The sequence below is a fragment of the Pollachius pollachius genome (assembly GCF_949987615.1).
Source record: "Pollachius pollachius genome assembly, chromosome: 14".
Taxonomy (NCBI): Eukaryota; Metazoa; Chordata; class Actinopteri; order Gadiformes; family Gadidae; genus Pollachius; species Pollachius pollachius.
In genome coordinates, this window is record NC_136947.1 from 21,496,659 (window position 1) to 21,516,769 (window position 20,111).

General features: G+C 44.7%; 1 protein-coding gene across 1 annotated transcript in view; it reads left to right on the plus strand.

Annotated features, from left to right (window-relative positions):
- The window catches only part of LOC307086207 (vertebrate ancient opsin-like), a gene marked incomplete at both ends in the record, with an annotated part of 80,700 nt that overhangs the window by 56,652 nt on the left and 3,937 nt on the right, over positions 1-20,111 (plus strand). The window contains one exon of the mRNA XM_079751345.1: positions 11,852-12,085. Within this exon, the coding sequence (XP_079607471.1) occupies positions 11,852-12,085 (234 nt within the window). The remainder of the gene's footprint in view (positions 1-11,851; positions 12,086-20,111) is intronic.

The following is a 20,111-nucleotide window of genomic DNA, read 5'->3' on the forward strand; positions in this document are numbered from 1 at the left end:
GGGAAGAAATGCCCAAAACAGAATAAAGTGCAAAATAAACGGTAGTAATGATTATGCTGCCGCATTGTGCTGTGAAATTTTTTAATAATAATAATAAAATAAAAAAAATAAATAAGTTGTTTTTTTTGTGCCAATGATTATGCTGCCCCGTGCCAGTGGTGGCACGTGTGCCTAGGGTTGCCGACCCCTGTATTATACTAACCATACTAATTCTCTCAGGAGTGGACACTGAGGGTGAACCTCCGTCAAGGAAGGACGGAATTGTAAGTTGCAATTGTAAGGAATCATACAATTGTTGAAGTTTGAAGACTTTGAATAGATTTGATAGCAGAGGGTCGGCGATAGAAAATGTGGCCACCCTCCCGAATGAGGGGTCTCACCAACCCTCGCTTGATAGGACTTCATCTGAATGATTGTTTTTCAGACACTTTGAAACCCATTTGCTTCTGTTGATCTTCTGATGTTTTTAATCATATCTATTTCTTTCTTAGAAATGCGACTCATACGGGTGTCCTGCTGAACTCTCTGACAGCTTAGCGAGTTCAACCTATCAGAGCCAAGTGATTACTGACCCCAGATGGTCAACCAATTACAGCCGGCCTTACTGTCCCCCTCTCAGCAGCAGGGCTGCCAGTCCATCAAACTAGTTTCACACTGTCTACTTATATTCCATTTCCAAACTGCCTACTGTGTGTGATATAAAGTATAAAACACAGAGGAAACAAATATACAGATAGCTCTCACTTTCCTTCCAACAACATTATTGGAGTGACACAGCTCCAGTGAGAAAATAGAAGAGATGAACCTTAAAAGATGTTTGCTCTGTACAACTAAACTCACGGCCCGCCTGTGTGTGTCGTACGGAGCACCTTCCGTTGTGGTCAGGGCCCGCTGCCCTCCTTCCTGTGGGCGGCATGATGTAATTAAGGTAAATAGAGAACATTTTCACACAATAACCGCCTTCAGACTGACAGATCCACACACTGGATTTGACCACAGCTATCAGCGGGGTGTCAGACGCTTCAGGGAACGGCTGCTAGGCATCATGAAAGGAACAAAGCACAGGGGCACACATTCATCATCAGGCCCAATGCTTTTCATGTCAGTCTGGGATGGGCTAAACAATAGTCTCTTCTTCTGTGGTAATAAGGCGTTCTGTAGACCTGTTCAGGCTATGTAACAGTTATTCATTGTCCTGTGTCTTAGTTTATTTACCATCGACATCCCTTTCCTTTTATTTTATTATTGCTAGTCATGAGAAAACTCTGCTGGGTGTTTGTCCAAAGGTTCTGGGTTCAATCCCCAATGGCTTTCTATTTAATGGGCAGCCATGAGCAAGTATCTGAATTCACTGCAAGAAAATAGTATTGGACATATCACTTAAAAGTAGGATAGTAAAGAATAATTTCAGACTCTAATTCATCTGAGCTTATTATCTGTGGTTATCGTGATCAACAACATTTTGGATTTATGACCAACTTTCGTCCATCGCATCCATATATATCTGTGTCCACCATCCCTCGTGGTTCACCATCTTACTTAGAGGGGTTTGGACTGCTATTAGGTAAAGACCTCATTTCCGAATCCAAATTCAGGGTTAATGGCTTCTCAAAGACATGAGAGACTAATGATCAGAATCTTCATCTTCACCAATCCTTTAGTCACCGCTCAATTTGTTTCTCATTATAATGTATCAAGGTTAGTGAGGACAATGAATATTCTCTAATGCTGGCCCATAGATTCGCAATCACATGGAAGAAGTCCATTATAAAATTTTGCGGTCCAAAACAGTAAAGACCCTGTTGCTCCGTCCAATAAGGACAGTCACTTTGAGAGGCCTGCTTCTCTAGCACACAGACTTTTATATCTATAATTCTGATTCAGTCCTCACCATTGCGTACCTTCTTTAGTTGCGTTTTGTGTAAATGTGTTTTAATGTGTCCTGTCTGAACGATATGTGTGTTTCTTTTATGTACTTTTTCTTGATACAGACTGCTGGACATGCAAACTAAGACTAATTTGTACCTTTTGCATGCAAAAAGTAGACTATTAAGTATTTTCTATTGCTATCAAATTCCCCTTAAAATAATGTAGCTAAAGAAGACACATCAAAAGGTTGTCGAAATGACAAAGATCTGTCATTCCTGTGGGGTATACTACGAAGCGCGCTGAACATACCCAGGCTTTCTTGGGAAAATCTGGATTGACATAGACGCATCTCGTGGTCAGAGTTAAATGGTACTACGACGCTCATTTAGGCTTCGATTAGTCAATCCAGGTTTTCCGCTTAAGGTTTTACAAAAGGGATAGCACAAGAGCAGTCTATTTCTCTCAAGAGGAACAGATAGTCATAATGAACTCCTATGAGGAGTTCAAGAATCAGATAAAATGTAGGGGCAACACAGTTGCACATAATAAGGCTAGCGGGGTGTGCTGGCAAAAAACTGCCGATGGTGTAAATTTGTCAGTGAAAAGATTCTGCATATTGTCTAAAAAATAACTATGCGAAATGCAGAATTGTTCCCCATTCATCCCAATATAGTGATGATGATTTCAAAATGCAAAGCAAAGTCCAACCTGTCTTTTTCTATAATTTAGGGAATTCGCTTTAAATATACCCTATGTAAGAAATGTATAGCATATGTTTAAAACCGCTGAGATGTAGCGGTGGTGGTCGTAGTGGATTACTATAAGATCCAAATACCAGCGACCGGGGGTAAAACTCACCTGTCCATCACCATTCCTTTTACCATAGATGTGGTGCCAGCACGGCCTTGAGAACATGGGTTCAAGTTTGAAATAAGCACAAAAATATTAATACAAAAACATACACCATGACATAAGGATTGGGACTTTGTAAGCTACACTAAAATGCTCATCACTTGGGAGACGAACCCTGCACACAGAAATTTAAGCCTGACGCGCTACCGCCACTCTACCACTCTCTCACGGAGACACATTGTGCAACAGAAAGCATTGTCTACATAAGGTTCAACAAGGACAATCAAATAGCGAATACCCTCTGATGAGAAACTGTATCTCTCTTTAAGAATATTATCTGGCAATGCCAAGGGATCGGATCTGTCCCGAAAGACCCTCTGTCTCCGGAGAGACCCCTGTATGATACGTGCTCCGAGGTCCACTGGAACACCCACAAATGGTGACGACCTTGTCAAAGGAGGGGCTAGGAAGCTGTGCACGCCGATCTGACCCGATAGACTTAGCTGATAACCAGCTAGCGACCAGGGGTTAGTTTCCCAAAAGCATAGTTGCTAACTTCCTTAGCAACCTACCTCTTAGGGACTAAATAGTTAATAGGAAAGTGTTCCCCAAAACCATTTCACCTACATAGGAAGCTCAGAAGTTATTAAACTCCAAAGTACTAGGTAAGCTAAGGCTATCTGACTGTTTCCCATCAACATTGTCTGGCTGAGACCTTATTACTCGCATGGTAAAAATGCTAATTATTGACAACGGCTCTAGGGCCGTTGTAGGTCCATATTATGCTACATGCTTACTGGATATTCATGGACACATGACCGATTTCAGTCTTCTTTGTCTTGTTTATGCAATTAGCATTCCGAGATAGTGCAGTACCGCCTCAAAATGTTAGGGTGTCGAACATCACTGGACTTTTAATGGCTCAAAAATATTTTCTTTAACAACCCTGTTACTTTAACATATGTGGTAAGATTCTGGTCAGCGGGTTTTAGAGGAGTGAATTCAGTGATAGCCTACATTTAAAATAAAATAAATTGCCTAGGCCAGCAACAACACAAGATGCTGCCCCCCTGTCAAAAGGAGGAGGGAAATATACAGCCTAGGTAATGTTAAGAGATCGACAAACATTAAAAATCTATCATTAGAATTGAGGAAACGAGCCTTGAACCGGTGGCAAAATACCTGTTAGTGCTCCAACCACTAAGCCATCTGACTCTTGCACAGAATTGGGGAGAAAAGTATTTATTTTACTAATAGTGTAAACAAAGCAAATTTTTCCCCAAAATTCCTTGTTTGAATGATCTTGTTCATATACGTATCAACCGTTTGCAGCACCTATATTGTATTGCATAGATAGTGCCTATGCTGACAAATTCGCCAGTTTCATTAAAAATTTGTGTTACGTTTTTCCAAAAAAACATTTATTCCGAAATTGTTTCTAATGTTGATTCAAAGGATAGGTAGGCTAGACAAAATCAAGTTGGCGAATATTGACCACAACTGTATAACAAGCATGTTATTGCATGCTTATATGTCTAAATTTATTTTCTGATGCATAACATGCAATATGAATGTTATGCATATTGTTGCCATGGCGCTGTGGATGGCAGACTCTGTACTTTGTTTGTTTTTGTGCATTTATTACGTTTACGGTGGTCTTTCACCAGCAACTTTTTCCAGAGTGGAACTCTTAAACATCATTTTTATTGAAATCCTGGTGGGAGGCACAACGGTTCTCCATGGAATCTGCCGGAGACGCAGACGTGGGAAACGAGCAGGAGCGCTGGTGAAATTAAGGAAGCGAGGACTACGCACCTCACTTCCAGCCATTCACCTGGCAAACGTCCGGTCCCTGGCAAACAAGATGGATGAACTGCTGCTTCTCAATCAAACCAACTCAGACTTTTACAGATGCGCTGCCCTGTGTTTCACTGAAACCTGGCTCTGTGAACGCCTCCCGGAAAGCGCACTTCAGCTGCCCGGTTTCCAACTCATCCGGGCGGACCTCAACACAGATTTTTCGGGGAAAACAAAAGGCGGAGGAATCTGCTTCTACTTAAACGATGGTTGGTCTTCAGATGTTACAGTGCTGTAAAATACGTGGACCTCTCACTTAGTCTCTCTTCATAAACTAAGCCCTATTATTCTCCACGGGAGTTCTCCTCGTTTGTTATGGTCGGTGTTTACATACCACCACAAGCCTGCGTAGCAGACGTGCTGCAACAGCTGGCCGAGCAGATAACAGACATAGAGAAAAAACACCCGGGCTCTCTCATCATTATTGTTGTGGGGGATTTTAACAATGCCAAACTCAACCAAGAACTCCCTATATACAGACAGACATCAAGATTCCCACCAGAGACAAAAACACACTGGACCACTGTTAGACAGTTTTAAAGGACGCCTATCGCGCCGTTTCTCGGGCAGCTCTAGGGCTCTCCGACCACTGTCTGCTTCATCTCATCCCAAACTACAGGCAGAAACTAAAAACTTGTAAACCTGGGGCAAAGACTTTAAAGAAATGGACGAGGGAATCAATGTTTGAGTTGCATGCTTGCTTTGACTGCAACAACTGGAGCATTTTTGAAGCTGCAGCTACAGACCTCAACGACCTCACGGACACTGTAACATCTTACATCCGTTTTTGCGAGGACTTCTGTGTGCAGACCAAGACCTTCTGCACATACTCTGTGCACATGCTCTCTTTCATTTCACAGAACCTAAAATGGAGTCCCCACATTTACTCTGTCCAGAAAAAGGCCCAGCAGAGGTAATACTTCCTGCGACAACTAAGGAAGTTTAATCTACCTAAAGAGCTGCTGACCACCTTCTACTCAGCCATCATTCAGTCTGTCATCTGCACCTCGATCACTGGTTTGGTCTGGTTTGGGTCAGCCACCAAACGGGACAGGGCCAGACTGCAACGGACAATGCGGGCTACGGAGAGTATCATTGCAGCTGATCTTCCCGCCATCGAGGACCTGTACCAGTCCAGTGTCAGGAAAAGGGCAGCAAAAATTGCCCTAGATCCCTCACATCCTGGTCACAAACTGTTCAACCTCCTTCCCTCTGGTAGGCGGTACAGGGCACTGTTTGCCAAAACCAGCCGACACAAAGTCAGCTTCTTTCCCCAAGCAATCACTCTGTTGAACGCTCAGAAATAACCCCCACCCTTTGACTGAACAAGGTCTATCATCACTGTTCTGCATCTTCCTCGTGTATAGTTACATTTTTCAATTCAAATATTGTTGTTATTAATATATTGCCACTGCACTGAACTGCCTTGCACTGTATTTATATTTATGTTGAAATCTTAAATCTCTGACCGTATGTTGACTGCACTGATATTGCACCATTTCTTCCTTCTCTTATATTGTTATTTTATTTATTTTTTGCAAATTAGTATATTCTATTGTATTGTTATACTGTATGCTTAACAATATACTTTACATTCCGTGCTGCTCTTTATGTTTTGTGTTTTTTTTTATATATTAACAATAGGTTAAGTGTTGAGTGTTGTACTTTGAGAGCAAAGGGTTAACCTGTCATGGTCCGCTCCTGATTTTCCCGTTCACCTGTCTGCCACGCTGAGCTCACCTCATTAGCTCAACCACCTTCACCTGTGCTCCCTCTATATCAATCCTCTCTCTCTACTCAGTCTCTGCCAGATCGTTTCTCGTTACTCACAGAGCTTTCCTGCAACTCCAGAACTGTTTCTCCAACACTGATCCTGCCTGTTACCGAACCCTCGCCTGTCTGACCACCCGCCTGTTGTCGAGTCCCTGCCGGCCTGTCTGCTTCACTGTTTTCGGCTCCTCACCTGCCTGCCCCCCCTGATATCGACCCCTCGCCTGCCCGACTACCCGCCCGGCGACTAGCCCTTGCCTGCCTGATCGCCGGCCAGTGATCGAGTCCCCACCTGTCCGACTACCCGCCGGTTACGGTACCCCCAGTCTACCTGATCATCTGCCGGTCCCCGAACTCTTGTCTGTCCCCGTTTACTCGGCCTGCCCGATCCTGATTATCGGTGCAATCAATAAACCTTTGAACTGCCCTGTCACCATTGTCAGTCTGTGCTCTTGGGTTCTGCCTAACCCCCCCGTTACATAACCAAAGTCAAATTCCTTGTTTGTTACGCAAACCTGGACAATAAAGCTGAATCTGAATCTGAATGTAGTCTCAATATCAAAGTTTGTGAGGCTTCCACCTGTGAATGATTGATTACCTCAAAGTAACTCTGAACTCAGCCTTCAGAAAACATCTGCTCACTATGTATTAGCTAATAAGTACGCAGCTAATCAACGAAGAGGTCAGCTACGTATTGCTATGTTAGCTGGAGAGTTTTGGGAAACACTTGTATTTCGGCTGCTGCATAGTACAACTGGGCTTAGTAATAAGTCGGCAAAAACACAACTTCCTGACTGTTTTGGGAAACGCACCCCAGGTTTGATTGACAGCATAAGTCACCATGGTGATACAGATACGCTAAAAGAGTGACTTTTGTGTCACAGCTAACCCAGGCTTTTAGCGCAACATACCTCGCTCACCCACTAATCGATGTTCGTAGAATACCCCACGGATCAATTATCCATTACAAAACCTTGATTTGTCTTTATTTAACCTCGTGGGCCAGCAGGCAGCTTATTAAACCAGAGGAAAGAACACGCCAAGAGAGGCTGCTTCTTCTACCTCTACATATGTGTTATTTATTTGATTCTATATTATATCCCAGACATAGTCATCCTATGTCCCAGGGCTTGGTCAGGGGTCAACCTACGACCCCAGGGCTGGGATCAGGGGTCAACCTACGACCCAGAGCTGGGATCAGGGGTCAACTTACGACCCAGGGCTGGGGTCAGGGGTCAACCTACAACCCAGGGCTGGGGTCAGGGATTAACCTACGACCCAGGGCTGGGTCAGGGGTCAACCTACGACCCAGGGCTGGGGTCAGGGGTCAACCTACGACCCAGGGCTGGGGTCAGGGATTAACCTACGACCCAGGGCTGGGTCAGGGGTCAACCTACGACCCCAGGGCTGGGATCAGGGGTCAACCTACGTCCCAGGGCTGGTGTCAGGGGTCAACCTACGACCCAGGGCTGGGTCAGGGGTCAACCTACGACCCAGAGCTGGGATCAGGGGTCAACCTACGACCCAGGGCTGGGGTCAGGGGTCAACCTACGACCCAGGGCTGGGGTCAGGGATTAACCTACGACCCAGGGCTGGGTCAGGGGTCAACCTACGACCCCAGGGCTGGGATCAGGGGTCAACCTACGACCCAGGGCTGGGGTCAGGGATTAACCTACGACCCAGGGCTGGGTCAGGGGTCAACCTACGACCCAGGGCTGGGGTCAGGGATTAACCTATGACCCAGGGCTGGGTCAGGGGTCAACCTACGACCCCAGGGCTGGGATCAGGGGTCAACCTACGACCCAGGGCTAGGGTCAAGGGTAAACCTACGACCCAGGGCTGGGTCAGGGATTATTTTCAATTCAACTTTATTTGTATAGCCCTTGATCACCATTACAGTCTCAAAGGGCTTAACAGGCCAAATATTTATATCACCCCCCTGACACAAGGGCAAGAAAAGACTCCCTTAATCAGCAAGGAAGAAATCTTGAGAAGAAACGCAGAGTGGGGGATCCCTCCTTCCAGGGATGGTCAGGAGTGCAGTGGGTGCCATAATTGACATACATACATACAGGCACAACATATTAAATTTATGATAGGGTGCTGGTTTTAACCATGAGGAGAGTCCAGGCATCCAGTCCAGTCACCGCAACGCGCTAGAACAGACAGAATAGTGAATTGGAGGGGAAAAAGTACAGAGTGGAAATGTATTCTGCTACTAATTTAGCAACTGCATTAACAAAAGCAAGAACAAACACCCAGCGGTCTTCGCATCACATCTGTATCGTTTTCACACCCATATGTTTAAAACGCAAGGCTGTAGAGATGCTTTTTAAGCTTTGCTTTGAATAGCTCGACAGTCAGCTTCCCTGATTACAGGTGGCAGACTATTCTATAGGAAGGGGGCTCGATGGCGAACGCCCTCTGTCCAGCTGATTTATTTTTCACCTTTGGTAAGAAAGAGGGGGCCAACTTCGAAGACCGGAGGGACCGAGAAGGATTATAAGGAATGATGAGGTCCTTTAGGTAGGATTGAGCTCATCCATGCAAGACTTTATAGGTTAGCAGTAGCACCTTAAAATCGGATCTGGAAGTTATTTGTAGCCAGAACAAAGAGGCGAGAATAGGAGTGATGTGATCAAACTTCCTCATTCTAGTCAGTAGTCTAGCTGCAGCATTCTGTACAAGCTGTAGACTTCTGGTGGTAGTTAGGTAGACCCGAGAATTAGGAATTACAATAATCCAGTCTTAATGATATAAATGCGTGAATCATTGTCTTATTGGTATGATTTTTGCAATGTTCCTCAGATGGAATAATGCAATTCTGGTTATACTTCTAACATGTTGGTCAAAGTACAGTAGAGGGTCAAACAGGACACCAAGATTTCTGACACATGCACTTTGTGGGATGGCCAAGCCATCCAACCACAATGAGGGTGTTCCAATTTTCTCTGGTCCCGTTTTTAGCCTATAATTATCAGCCCTTTCTTCCCAGTGTTAAGCTGCAGGAAGTTCTGTGACATCCAACTCTTCACTGCAGCCAGACAGGACTCCACCTTCTGGATCTGGGCTGATTCCCCTGATCCTACAGGAATAAAGAGTTGGGTGTCATCCGGATAGCAGTGGAAGCTAATTCCAAAGCCGCGGATAACATTGGCAAAGGGAAGCATGTAGATTGCAAAAAGCAATGGACAAAGGACCGACCTTTGTGGTACACCAAAGCATAGTTTGCAGTGCTTTGATTCTGAACCCTCATAGAGCACAAATTGCCTTCTATCTGTGAGGAAGGGATCAAGCGTGCGAAAAGCCGTACCACCGAAACCTATATATACAGTCTATGTTAAGTCAGTTCATCCTGTATTATATACAGTCTATGTTATGTTATGCTATGTTGTCAGTAACAAAGTTTTATACTTGCTTTTTGCTGTTGTAGAGCTAGTAAACAGTAATTTTAACCCACTGAGTTAATACCCCTCCGTATTAACTCAGTGGGTTAATACGGTAACACACACACACACACACACACACACACATACACACACACACACACACACACCAAAAAACACTCACACGCACACACTAACATACACACACGCACAATGAATAAATGTCACACACAGGCACGTGTGTGTGTAGGGAGTTATCTTAATAAGGTGATTCTGACATGACCCTACCAACAGCATGGTGGTCCTGACAGCCAAGACCAGACGGATCAAAAGGGTCCTCCACTGTTTGCTCTCTGGCAGTGTGAGACATCACTTTGACAGATTTTATGTCTGAACCCTGATCAACACTTTAAACCGTCCTTGGATGATCGGGGAACAAGCTTGATAACATTTTAACACACCGTGAGATGTGTTCAGGAGAGAAAAAGTAAGAGATACAAAACTTTGATTATAAGAGATGTCTATGGATCTCTACCCGCAAAGCATTTTTTAGTACTTGCGTTGGCACGTGAATTCAAATGTATTCATTCAAATGTCTTCATTCAAATGTCTGCATTCAACATTTTGGAATTCAGCATGTCTGAGTGCGCTCCACAGAAACATTAATCAGTTTATACATGTCAACACTTTGATTTGTGAATGCTGAGCAGAATATGAAATCCATCACAAAGGCAGCCTCCCGACAGCGTTTAACGTCTGTGGCGTCCAGCCCTGAGCGTGCTGGACACGTCCCAACGCCAGGTCTGTCACTAAGAAACACTCTCAAAGAAGCTCCTAATACCCACACTTATTCACAGTGACTAGTTGACTAGTTGTCACTGTGTCCATGGTGCTACACACACACACACACCAACTGGCCATCAGGTGACCACGCCTGAGTGCTTACCTGATTGTATGTTTTGTCAAATGAGAAAGTGTGGTGACAGCAGTAGCCACGGGCATTAGTACAGAGACAACCCTGGAGGGGTAACACACACACACACACACACACACACACACACACACACACACACACACACCACACTGTATAATGTACATTATACAACTTGTGGAAGGAAGGGGTAGTTTGGATGTTGGGTAATACATGCAACAGAGATAGGGATGGGAAATAGAGACGAGAACATAAACATTGCGCGAGACAGGGGGAGAGAGAGAGGCAGAGAGAGGGACAGAAAGAGGCAGAGAGATAGAGATAAGGGAGTGAGAGATCATCATGTTGAACCATCACATGGGAGATGTTTGCCCGACGGACCTGTGAAATTTCCCCTCTTAAAGTTTTAGTCATGTTGTTTATCCATCAAATCTACATTCACATGTTTTTCATGCTTTTCTGCGCGTTTCTGTGTGTCGACATGGTTGTGTGTGTATGTGTGTGTGTGTGTCCATGTCTGAGAAGTAACGTTGTGTGTTTGCATTTATGTGTGTGTGCATTTATGTGTGCGTGCAGTTGTGTGTTTGTGTGTGTGCATGCCTGGTTTCTTGCGTGCATGTGTCTGCGTGCGCGCTTGGGCATGTATGTATCCATGTATATGTATGTCCTATGAAACGTCCTATCGGGCTACATACGTACGTACGCCGCTCTCTTTCTTTCTGTTCAACTTCTGACGTCTCCTTCTGTCTGGTGCCTGTTCTCTGATTCTGCTCCAGTGTTTGTGCTGTGATGATTTTCTCTTTCTTCAACTCTCCTTTTCTCTCTCTCACTCTCTCCTTTTCTCTCTCTCTCAAAACCATCTCCTTCTTCACTCCCTCTGTTGCTCCTGGCAACAATTGCAACCAGATCCCGTGTGTTCTTTTCCGACCAGTCAGGTCTTCATAACAAAGGGTCACTGTCACAAAAGGATGTCTATACCGCACACTTACAAAACACTGTTTAGTAGTTCAGCAGAAGGTCTGTTACCTCCTAGTGGACATCTTCTCAAAACCTCCAACAGCAAATGTCTCATCGCAGCGTGTTTCTGGATTGATTAAAAGCCGGATGGAGAAAACCCAAACACCACCATCCCACGTTGATGGGCTCACCACCCAACCCCCCCTCCTTCTCCATCCCCCCAATGCAGGTGAGCGGCATCCACACGGCGATGAGCCGCAAGCGGGAGCAGCGCGTGCTGTTGATGGTGGTGATCATGGTGGTGTGCTACCTGCTGTGCTGGCTTCCCTACGGCATCACCGCCCTGCTGGCCACCTTCGGACCCCTGGGCCTGGTCACGCCCGAGGCCAGCATCGTGCCCTCGCTGCTGGCCAAAACCAGCACCTTCATCAACCCCATCATCTACATCTTCATGAACAAGCAGGTAAGGGAGTTCTCCCGGTAGGTCTGAAGGTTGCTCTTCCATTCTCTGCTCCTCCACCGGAAGGCAGAGCAGAGAGAGCTGCTGCTTCTCGCATAACTTCCTCCTCCCGTGGGGGTGTGTGGCAAGGGGTTGTATCGCAGTCATGCTTGTTTCCGTGGGGATATGATTTGATGACATGGTTGAATCTTTCGTGCGCTGAATGGCGGGCTAGGCCCTCAAGGGTCTCGGGGTCTCCTGCTCAGCCCAGAGGCAGTCAGTCCGCGGCCCTCTCCTAAAAGGACCCACACGGCAGGCAGTTACAGGAGGAGTTCTGTGTGACCAGCTTAGTTATGATGGACTCACTGAGGAGGATCACATGGAAGTCCTTCATGCATTTTAAACAACCCCAAAAGTCACTGAATTAGTTTCTTTAGCAAATGTCGGCGGCCTTCTCTCAGAGTCGCTCCAAAACTACCTATTGCTCGTACCCCACAGAGGTAGAATCGTCCCTGTGTTTGACAGTACATCCTCTGTAAAATACTCCACATGTGTGTTGGCATTGTTCCCATGAATAAGACATTAGCTCTCCATGCATCCAAAGCATCCAAAAAATCTGTGATTTGTTTCCTCAATTCCTTCGCCTTGTTTTTATATTTCCGAGGGCACTACCCCCAAACATTTGAATCACTGGACTATCCCGTCTAGATACTTAACTTGATTTAATCGCAATGAATTGCGTATGGTGGATTGTTTGTTGTGTTGTAAAAACAAGAGGTAAACAAACCATGGCACAACACAAGCTCTATTCATTTGCTCAGCATGAGAGAGGAGACAGAAGAAAGTGCCTTTGTCCCTCTCTCTCCTTCTCTATTTACATCTCTTCAGATCAGGGTGCATTCATTTAATAGATGCCAAAGAAGAAGATGGAGCCGTAATTGTTTGGCAGGTCCCGTGATTTATACGTATTTGAGGGACCTTGTTCGAACTTTCAGTGGATATCGTTGCTGCTATTGCAGTCCTGGGAACAACAGTTGGTAAAACATAGGAAGGAAAACCGTGGTCGTGTATTTGCTCCCAACCAGAAAGGTTCTGGGTTTGATTCTAAATGTCTGAAGCCTACCCTGCAGACAGTGACCACATTTAGCAAGATTCCTAAGTTTCCTAACCTATATCTGCTCGCCAAATACATTTGAATTAAATTTCACTTTGGACAAAAGAGTCTCCTCAATGACTATGAAGAAATGTCAACATAGTAAAAGGCTGAATAATATTCTCCCAGTACCAGTCTAGTAGCTCCAGTAAGGGCAGAGACTAGGGGTACAATGCCTTCCAATAAAACATCCACACCGTGGGGTTCGCAGGTCACGGTTTGGGGTTTATGGTTTGTATGGTTCGTTTGGTATTCTCTGTCCCGGCCGGGCTCAAGAATGACATTCTCGACTAACTTTTTCATTTTATGGCACCCTAAGAAATTGGGTCCCAGCCTAGTATTGTCAAATATTCTAGACTCTGCTGTAAGCGAGTCAGACTCTGACCAAGAGTGGATCCGTAAGCCGCTCACTTGCAGTTTTGCTTTGAAGTGTTAAAACATGTTTTAACCAATTAGACTGTTTAAAAATGTATTATCTTCGTCACTACAGCCCTATTTTAGAACGTTACATGATTGCGCAGCGACACTTTTCATTGTGTCGGGAGACCCCTATACTATGCCCGGCCTATACTATACTATACTATATATATAAAGTAGTGCTGTCAAGCGATTAAAATATTTAATCGCGATTAATCGCATTAATCGCCTTCTGTCGTCCGTTGACGGACAGATGCAGTGGGCAAGCTGCATAAGAAGAGAGACCAACAGTGGTAGCCCTATCGTAAAACGTCAATAGCCCAGGCTTTTATTTGTTTTAATCACTGAACTTTCGAACAAAATCTTGCTCAGCAAAGATGGGAAATACTATAACATTTATTATTTAAACCAGTATGAATATTCCTACCAGGCTATTAAATCCGCCTACACACACACACACACACGCACGCACGCACGCACGCATGCACGCATGCACACACACACACACACGGTGGCGAAGTGGTAATCGGGAAAGTCGGGAGAATTCCCGGTGGGCCGTTAACGTTTCGGGGCTTTCGGGCTGATTACTGCGGGATAACAATATTGCGTTTAGAAGAGTTCCTTAGAGCGCCGTCCGGCAGCCTGAGCTGTGCGCACGCAACCTCTCACTCACTCAACAGACGCAACATTCAAACTGTCAACGTCGCAACCAAGTCGATTTTGTCTCGAGGGGAGTAACTGAGCGGCCCCTCCCGAAGTGGTACAGCCCAGGTGGGCCTTGAACTGCGATTGGTCAGGAAGACGTAACAGCATTGAACTCTCGTGCAGGCTCGAACAGTGACACAAACAACACACACACACACACACACACACACACACACACACACACACACACACACACACACACACACACACACACACACACACACACACACACACACACATACTTTTAAGTTTGAGTTTTTCACCCGCTCGGTATCCTTGCTTGCCCCAACAAGTTTGGGCGGCGTGCTTGTTGTTTTGTTTCCGGTGTAGCTAGATCTGGTATCGTGTTGTAGTTTTTCAAATGTGACTAGTTGTTGCTAGACAGCAGGTGAAAAAACGACAACATTTGGCAAGCCAAAAGAGCGTTAATCACACAATAACGCTGTTAAAATTGAAAAAAATTCAAAAATTTACTGTACCAAACTGAAAACTGTGAGCCAACCTTGGAGCTTGTGTTATTTGACCTGTTTCAAGTCGAATGTGGATTTAATTGGGTTTTTCTTCATTCTATTCCTACCAGCTTGTGTCCATATTTCAAATCTTAACCAGTCGATCCAATATAAATGGCATTTGAAGAACTTGATTTGCTCTGAACTTTCTGAGGTTTAAAATAAAATCATAATTCACTCTGGGACACAATGACCCATTTTATGTGAATAATTCATTTCAGGCGTCCTTGAGGATATGTCATATATATTGTACAAACAAGTCTTGATTGTTTAAATGGAAGCCATTTTCAGGGCAACTAGTGAACCTAGCAGTCCATATTACCATGTTTGGTTTATCTTTTATGCTTACTGTTGAGTGCATACATTTATCTTATTCCCATATAATTTTACCTTGAAAAACAATGGTCAATAAATGTGTTAAACCTCATGAAAGAATCATGTCCAATAATAAGTAAAACAAATACATATTTCCTCTAGAGCTCATTAAAACTACATTTTCTTATTTTCCTTTCAAATTAAGTTTCACTAGGGTCTAGACAGAATAAATGTTAAACATGCACTCCAAACGCCACGAAAAAAAAATGTATTTTCATGATTCTGGTTGTGAATGGCAGAATGCATTACATTTGATCCATTATCGTCAGGTGGTTGTCTACAGAGGAATGTAACCAGGATGCAAATAATCAGTAACAAAGAACAGGATGGGACACACAGATACAATGTCATGTGTGATGTAATTTGTCCTTTACAATTTGTAATTGATTCCTGAGCACCAGTTTGTGCTTCGATACAGCATCTCAGAGGTTGAGACTGACAGTGAAAGAACATGAGTTGTCTTTTAGTTGAAGCCACCTGACCAAGGCCCCAAACAACAACCAGTGTGTGCATTCAATGAAAAGGAGGTTACATTTCAAAGACCCAAAGTGAATGTGGTTGAGTTCATTGTTTAAATAATCAATGCTCTTTCCTATTTGAAGGTAAAGAAACAAATTATTAAAAGGAAAGATAAGATATACATATACTGTGTGTTTGACTACAACAGAGGTATATTATCATATTTCCATTGCAGGAAAAAAGTGAGCTTTTTATCAAAAGCATCCTATATTCAAGGCAATCTTCCCAATCCCACATGGTTCTGCTCAACAAATCAAAGAAAACGCTGCATAGGGAAAATGTTCACAATGTAAACGCTTCATCAAATTATATAGCGTATAGAAGGAACAAGATTTAAAAAGGCAAAATTTTTCTTTCCATACAGTTTGTGTATTGTATCTACAACATTGCCATTAGATTGTATTTTCATAAGACCTTATGCAGTATCATTTGTGCTTGTCATGTTGAGTATGTGTGATGCTCACTACCTTGGGATCTGACAGTAACTTACAGGAAGATATTTCACGCTATATCAGGGGGTGGGGTTTTGTTTTAAGAAGGATCACCTTACTGCTTTACTACTGCATTGAGGACACCAACAGACAGACCAAAGAATCACTCAGGCATAACACAATGATTGCAGTAATATGAAATAACTCACTGCATCACTGATGACCCAGTGAACAGACATAACATTTCCTCCTCCCGGCAGGATTTCAAGATGAAATGTTGTTTCCAGGGCTCGAACGTGTGCAGGCAGGGGGACATAAAGCTGAGGCAGCTGAGGAGTGTCTCCTGCCATGCTGACGGTGTGGCTCGGGATGTACGTGGCGGAGGTGGCTCCTTCGGGAGATGGCGAGTGCCATTGTTGAGAAGGTAGTTGGCTGGGATCCAGTTGATGGTTGACTTGTAGAGGAGAGGACCAGTATGACCCCATTTTATTGTCCCGGTGGGTCCTAGGGACACTCACCCAGTCTGAGATGGCGAAATCTGGCACCCTGGCTGGTTTGACTCGTGAAATGGTTGCTTCATCTGCCTCTGTTGACTGAGGCTCTGACCCCAGAGGAACAAGCCTGTCGAGGTGCCTGGGGTACATGAATTTTGACGGATGGCCTGTGTGACGGAGCATCCTTGGACAAGGTAACAAAACGGTGTTAAACACTGCAGTGGGCATGGGATTGAGAATATGCAGGGTGAACATGATGGATGGCCTTGCTTATAAGGCGTGTAGCGAAATCGGCAGGGACTTTGAGGGCCGTTATCTGTGGTGATATTCCTGGCAAGAGATGAGAGAAGAGAGACCCGAGAGGACAGGGTTCCGCTCGGAGGCTGCCTTTTCACTGTCTCCTGCAGAGACAGTGGCCAGGATGGGTGCGTGTAGCATCTGAACAGTGTCCTGTTCATCGACCTTTCCAACCAGGGAGGTCAAAAATGGCACCTAACAGGTGTTGTTACACTTTGTTTCTGACAAGGTCCATGTCTAAGAGCCAGATTTCCCTTGCTATATGGATATCCACAAGCCGAATGCATCCTATTATCCAAATACACCTCTCCTCTCCCCTCTCTCCCCTCCCCCACCCTGAATTGGAAAGGTGACCGTAGCATGTGAACCGCCATGCAGTCTGGCAGTTGAGACGATTATTAAATAATCGGCCCAGCCCTAGCGTCAACTAGCTTAATGACGCCAGCTTCGAGCAGCTGCTGCTCAGCTGAGACCCAAACAATGAGATACAGCAGGCGCAGTGGCTTGATGACAGAGTAACGGAAGAGTTGTGGTGAGGCTGGTGGGCAAGGGCAGAGAGGAAGGCCAGACCTTCAAACAGTGATGGCTACAATTGCTGCCGTGGCGTGGCGACAGTCAGGATTGCCGACCCCATCCCTCACACTCATTCAAGTAAGAGTGTCACGCACCCTTACGTTGTGGGTGTGTTCAATCAACTGGATCATCTAGAATGAAAGCTAGCCAGGCCCCGCGGGTTAGCCTATGCTGGTGCACAGGCTCACCTGGCAGTTGATCGCTGCGGAAGAGAATGGCGGCAGGTGAGCATTAGAGGGAGTCCCCGGGGTATTGCAGGCTCACCATGCAATGCCAGGAAGGGGGTAGATGGTGGCAGCGAAATACCATCCTCGTTGCAAAATATTGCGTTTGAAATGACGTGCACAAAACCTGTTTTACTGCCTCACACAAGGCACCGATAGACAGACCAAGACAAGACCCAGGGCTCAGGCATAAAACTCAGGCTTGCTGCCTATGTCACATCGTTGTACACCAGCAGCACTCAGGACCGGCTGACCCCAAACGATCACTTTGGACCCGTTTGCCGTCACCACCAATGCGGCTGTCACCATCCACATGCCTGAGGTACAGCAGTGGAGAGAGAGAGAGAGAGAGAGAGAGAGAGACCAAATGTCCTGTATGTCATTTTCAGTCTTCAATTCCTCCCAGCCCGTCGCTATGGAAACTGTGAGTTGAGGCGAATTGAAGACTAAAAATGCTGTCCAGATACAAGTAGCAGCTGGTGGTGTCGTAGCGTTAGTCCGCCGACCGGTCTGGTCTGCCCGCTGGACCAGGAAGTAAACAGGATGTATGGTTTATGGTAAGTGTGGATGCAGAATGCATTCCATTGCTGTCCACTGTTCTTCCATGGGAAGCAACATTAAGGGCTGCTTGAAAAGACTGAAAAACCTTTAAAACAAAGAAAACATGTTTAAGAGAGAGGAAATAATAAATGCAAATGCAGTGAAACATTAAACACTATGGAGCATAAACTACAACCTATGAACTCCAAAACATAAACTACAAACCATTTTTCTGTTTTAAGTGCTTTCAAAATGTTATAATTGCTTTTTGCTTCAGTCCTAAGCTTCTCTTATTTACAGCGCATACGTTTTGACAGAGGATCTCCTTTGCATAATTTAACCTGACAATATGCAATATGAAAGATTTACTTTCTCTAGCAATAGCATTAGAGCAAAATTGATGATGATGGAATGATGAAATCAACAGCGTACATTAAAGGCATTGCACTACAAACATTTTGATAACATACTTTATAGTGTACCTAAGGGGTATTCCATCAACCAGGCTAAACGCAAAGACGGGCTAATTTTGCTAAGCCTCGCTACTTTCATTTAGAGTTACATTCCATTAACGTGACTTAAGGGACTCTCTGCTAAGTAACCATGAGAATTGATCAGACTAAACTAACCTAGGGCCTCTACGGATTCTCTTTTTTGAATTGGAAATTTCCTTTCCTAAGGAGATGACCCGGAAGTACTTGGAGGAAAGGTTGTTCAAATTCTAAAAAGGGTTAGGAAAGGTGCCTTGGTGCATTCTTTAACCCTCCTTTAGCATAGGTTACTCCTGACCAATCTTTACGCAAGGAAAGGAAATAATTGAATATCTAATATGAATAGCGATTGATTGTGCAGGGAAATATATTATGCATTATTCTAATGAAAAAAACAAAAATGTTTTCACCTTTGCGGAAAGCATTTAAGCAAAGAAAACATGGTTTTGCAGGTGTACAGAAAATACATCAAGCACAAGGCTTAAATATTCATGAGCTTTGACTCTCCGCTTCCTGCCATTCTCCAGTACCCTTGGCACTTCGCTCCGCTCTGAATGCAAACATCAGAACTCTCCAACAGCTCTCCCGTAACCCTCCTCGTCCAGCCTTCCTCTACATAATAGCCTTTAAGGATCTGCCTATTCTCTGCTTCCATCTCCTTGCCACACTCCATCCGTTTTTCTGTCAATCTCCCACCTCTATACTGACCTGAGGTGCCATGCCATCTCCAGAGGCTCAACAAACTTCCCCCCTCTGCATATGAGAAGCACTCGCTGTCCATCTCTCTCTCTGTAACTCACCATCGCTGCATCTCTGTTGGCACCTCCTCTACCTGACTCCATCCATTCCCTTGCCCTGCCCGGCCCCCCATCCGTCCGTCCATCCATCAATGTCTGGACTTTCTGACTTTCTGTCTGACAGCTCCCCACTGCAGGGCAGTATGGAAGGACTTGTTACTCAACAGCTTACTAATCTATCTATCTATCTATGTGTCTATGTATGTATGTATCTATGTATGTATGTATGTATGTATGTATGTATGTATGTATGTATGTATGTATGTATGTATGTATGTATGTATCTATCTATCTGTGTGTGTGTCTGTCTGTCTGTCTGTCTGTCTGTCTGTCTGTCTGTCTGTCTGTCTGTCTGTCTGTCTGTCTGTCTGTCTGTCTGTCTGTCTGTCTGTCTGTCTGTCTGTCTGTCTGTCTGTCTGTCTGTCTGTCTGTCCGTCCATCCATCCATCCGTCCATCCGTCTATGTATCTATGTTTCTATGTATCTGTCTATCTGTCTATCTATCTATCTATCTATCTATCTATC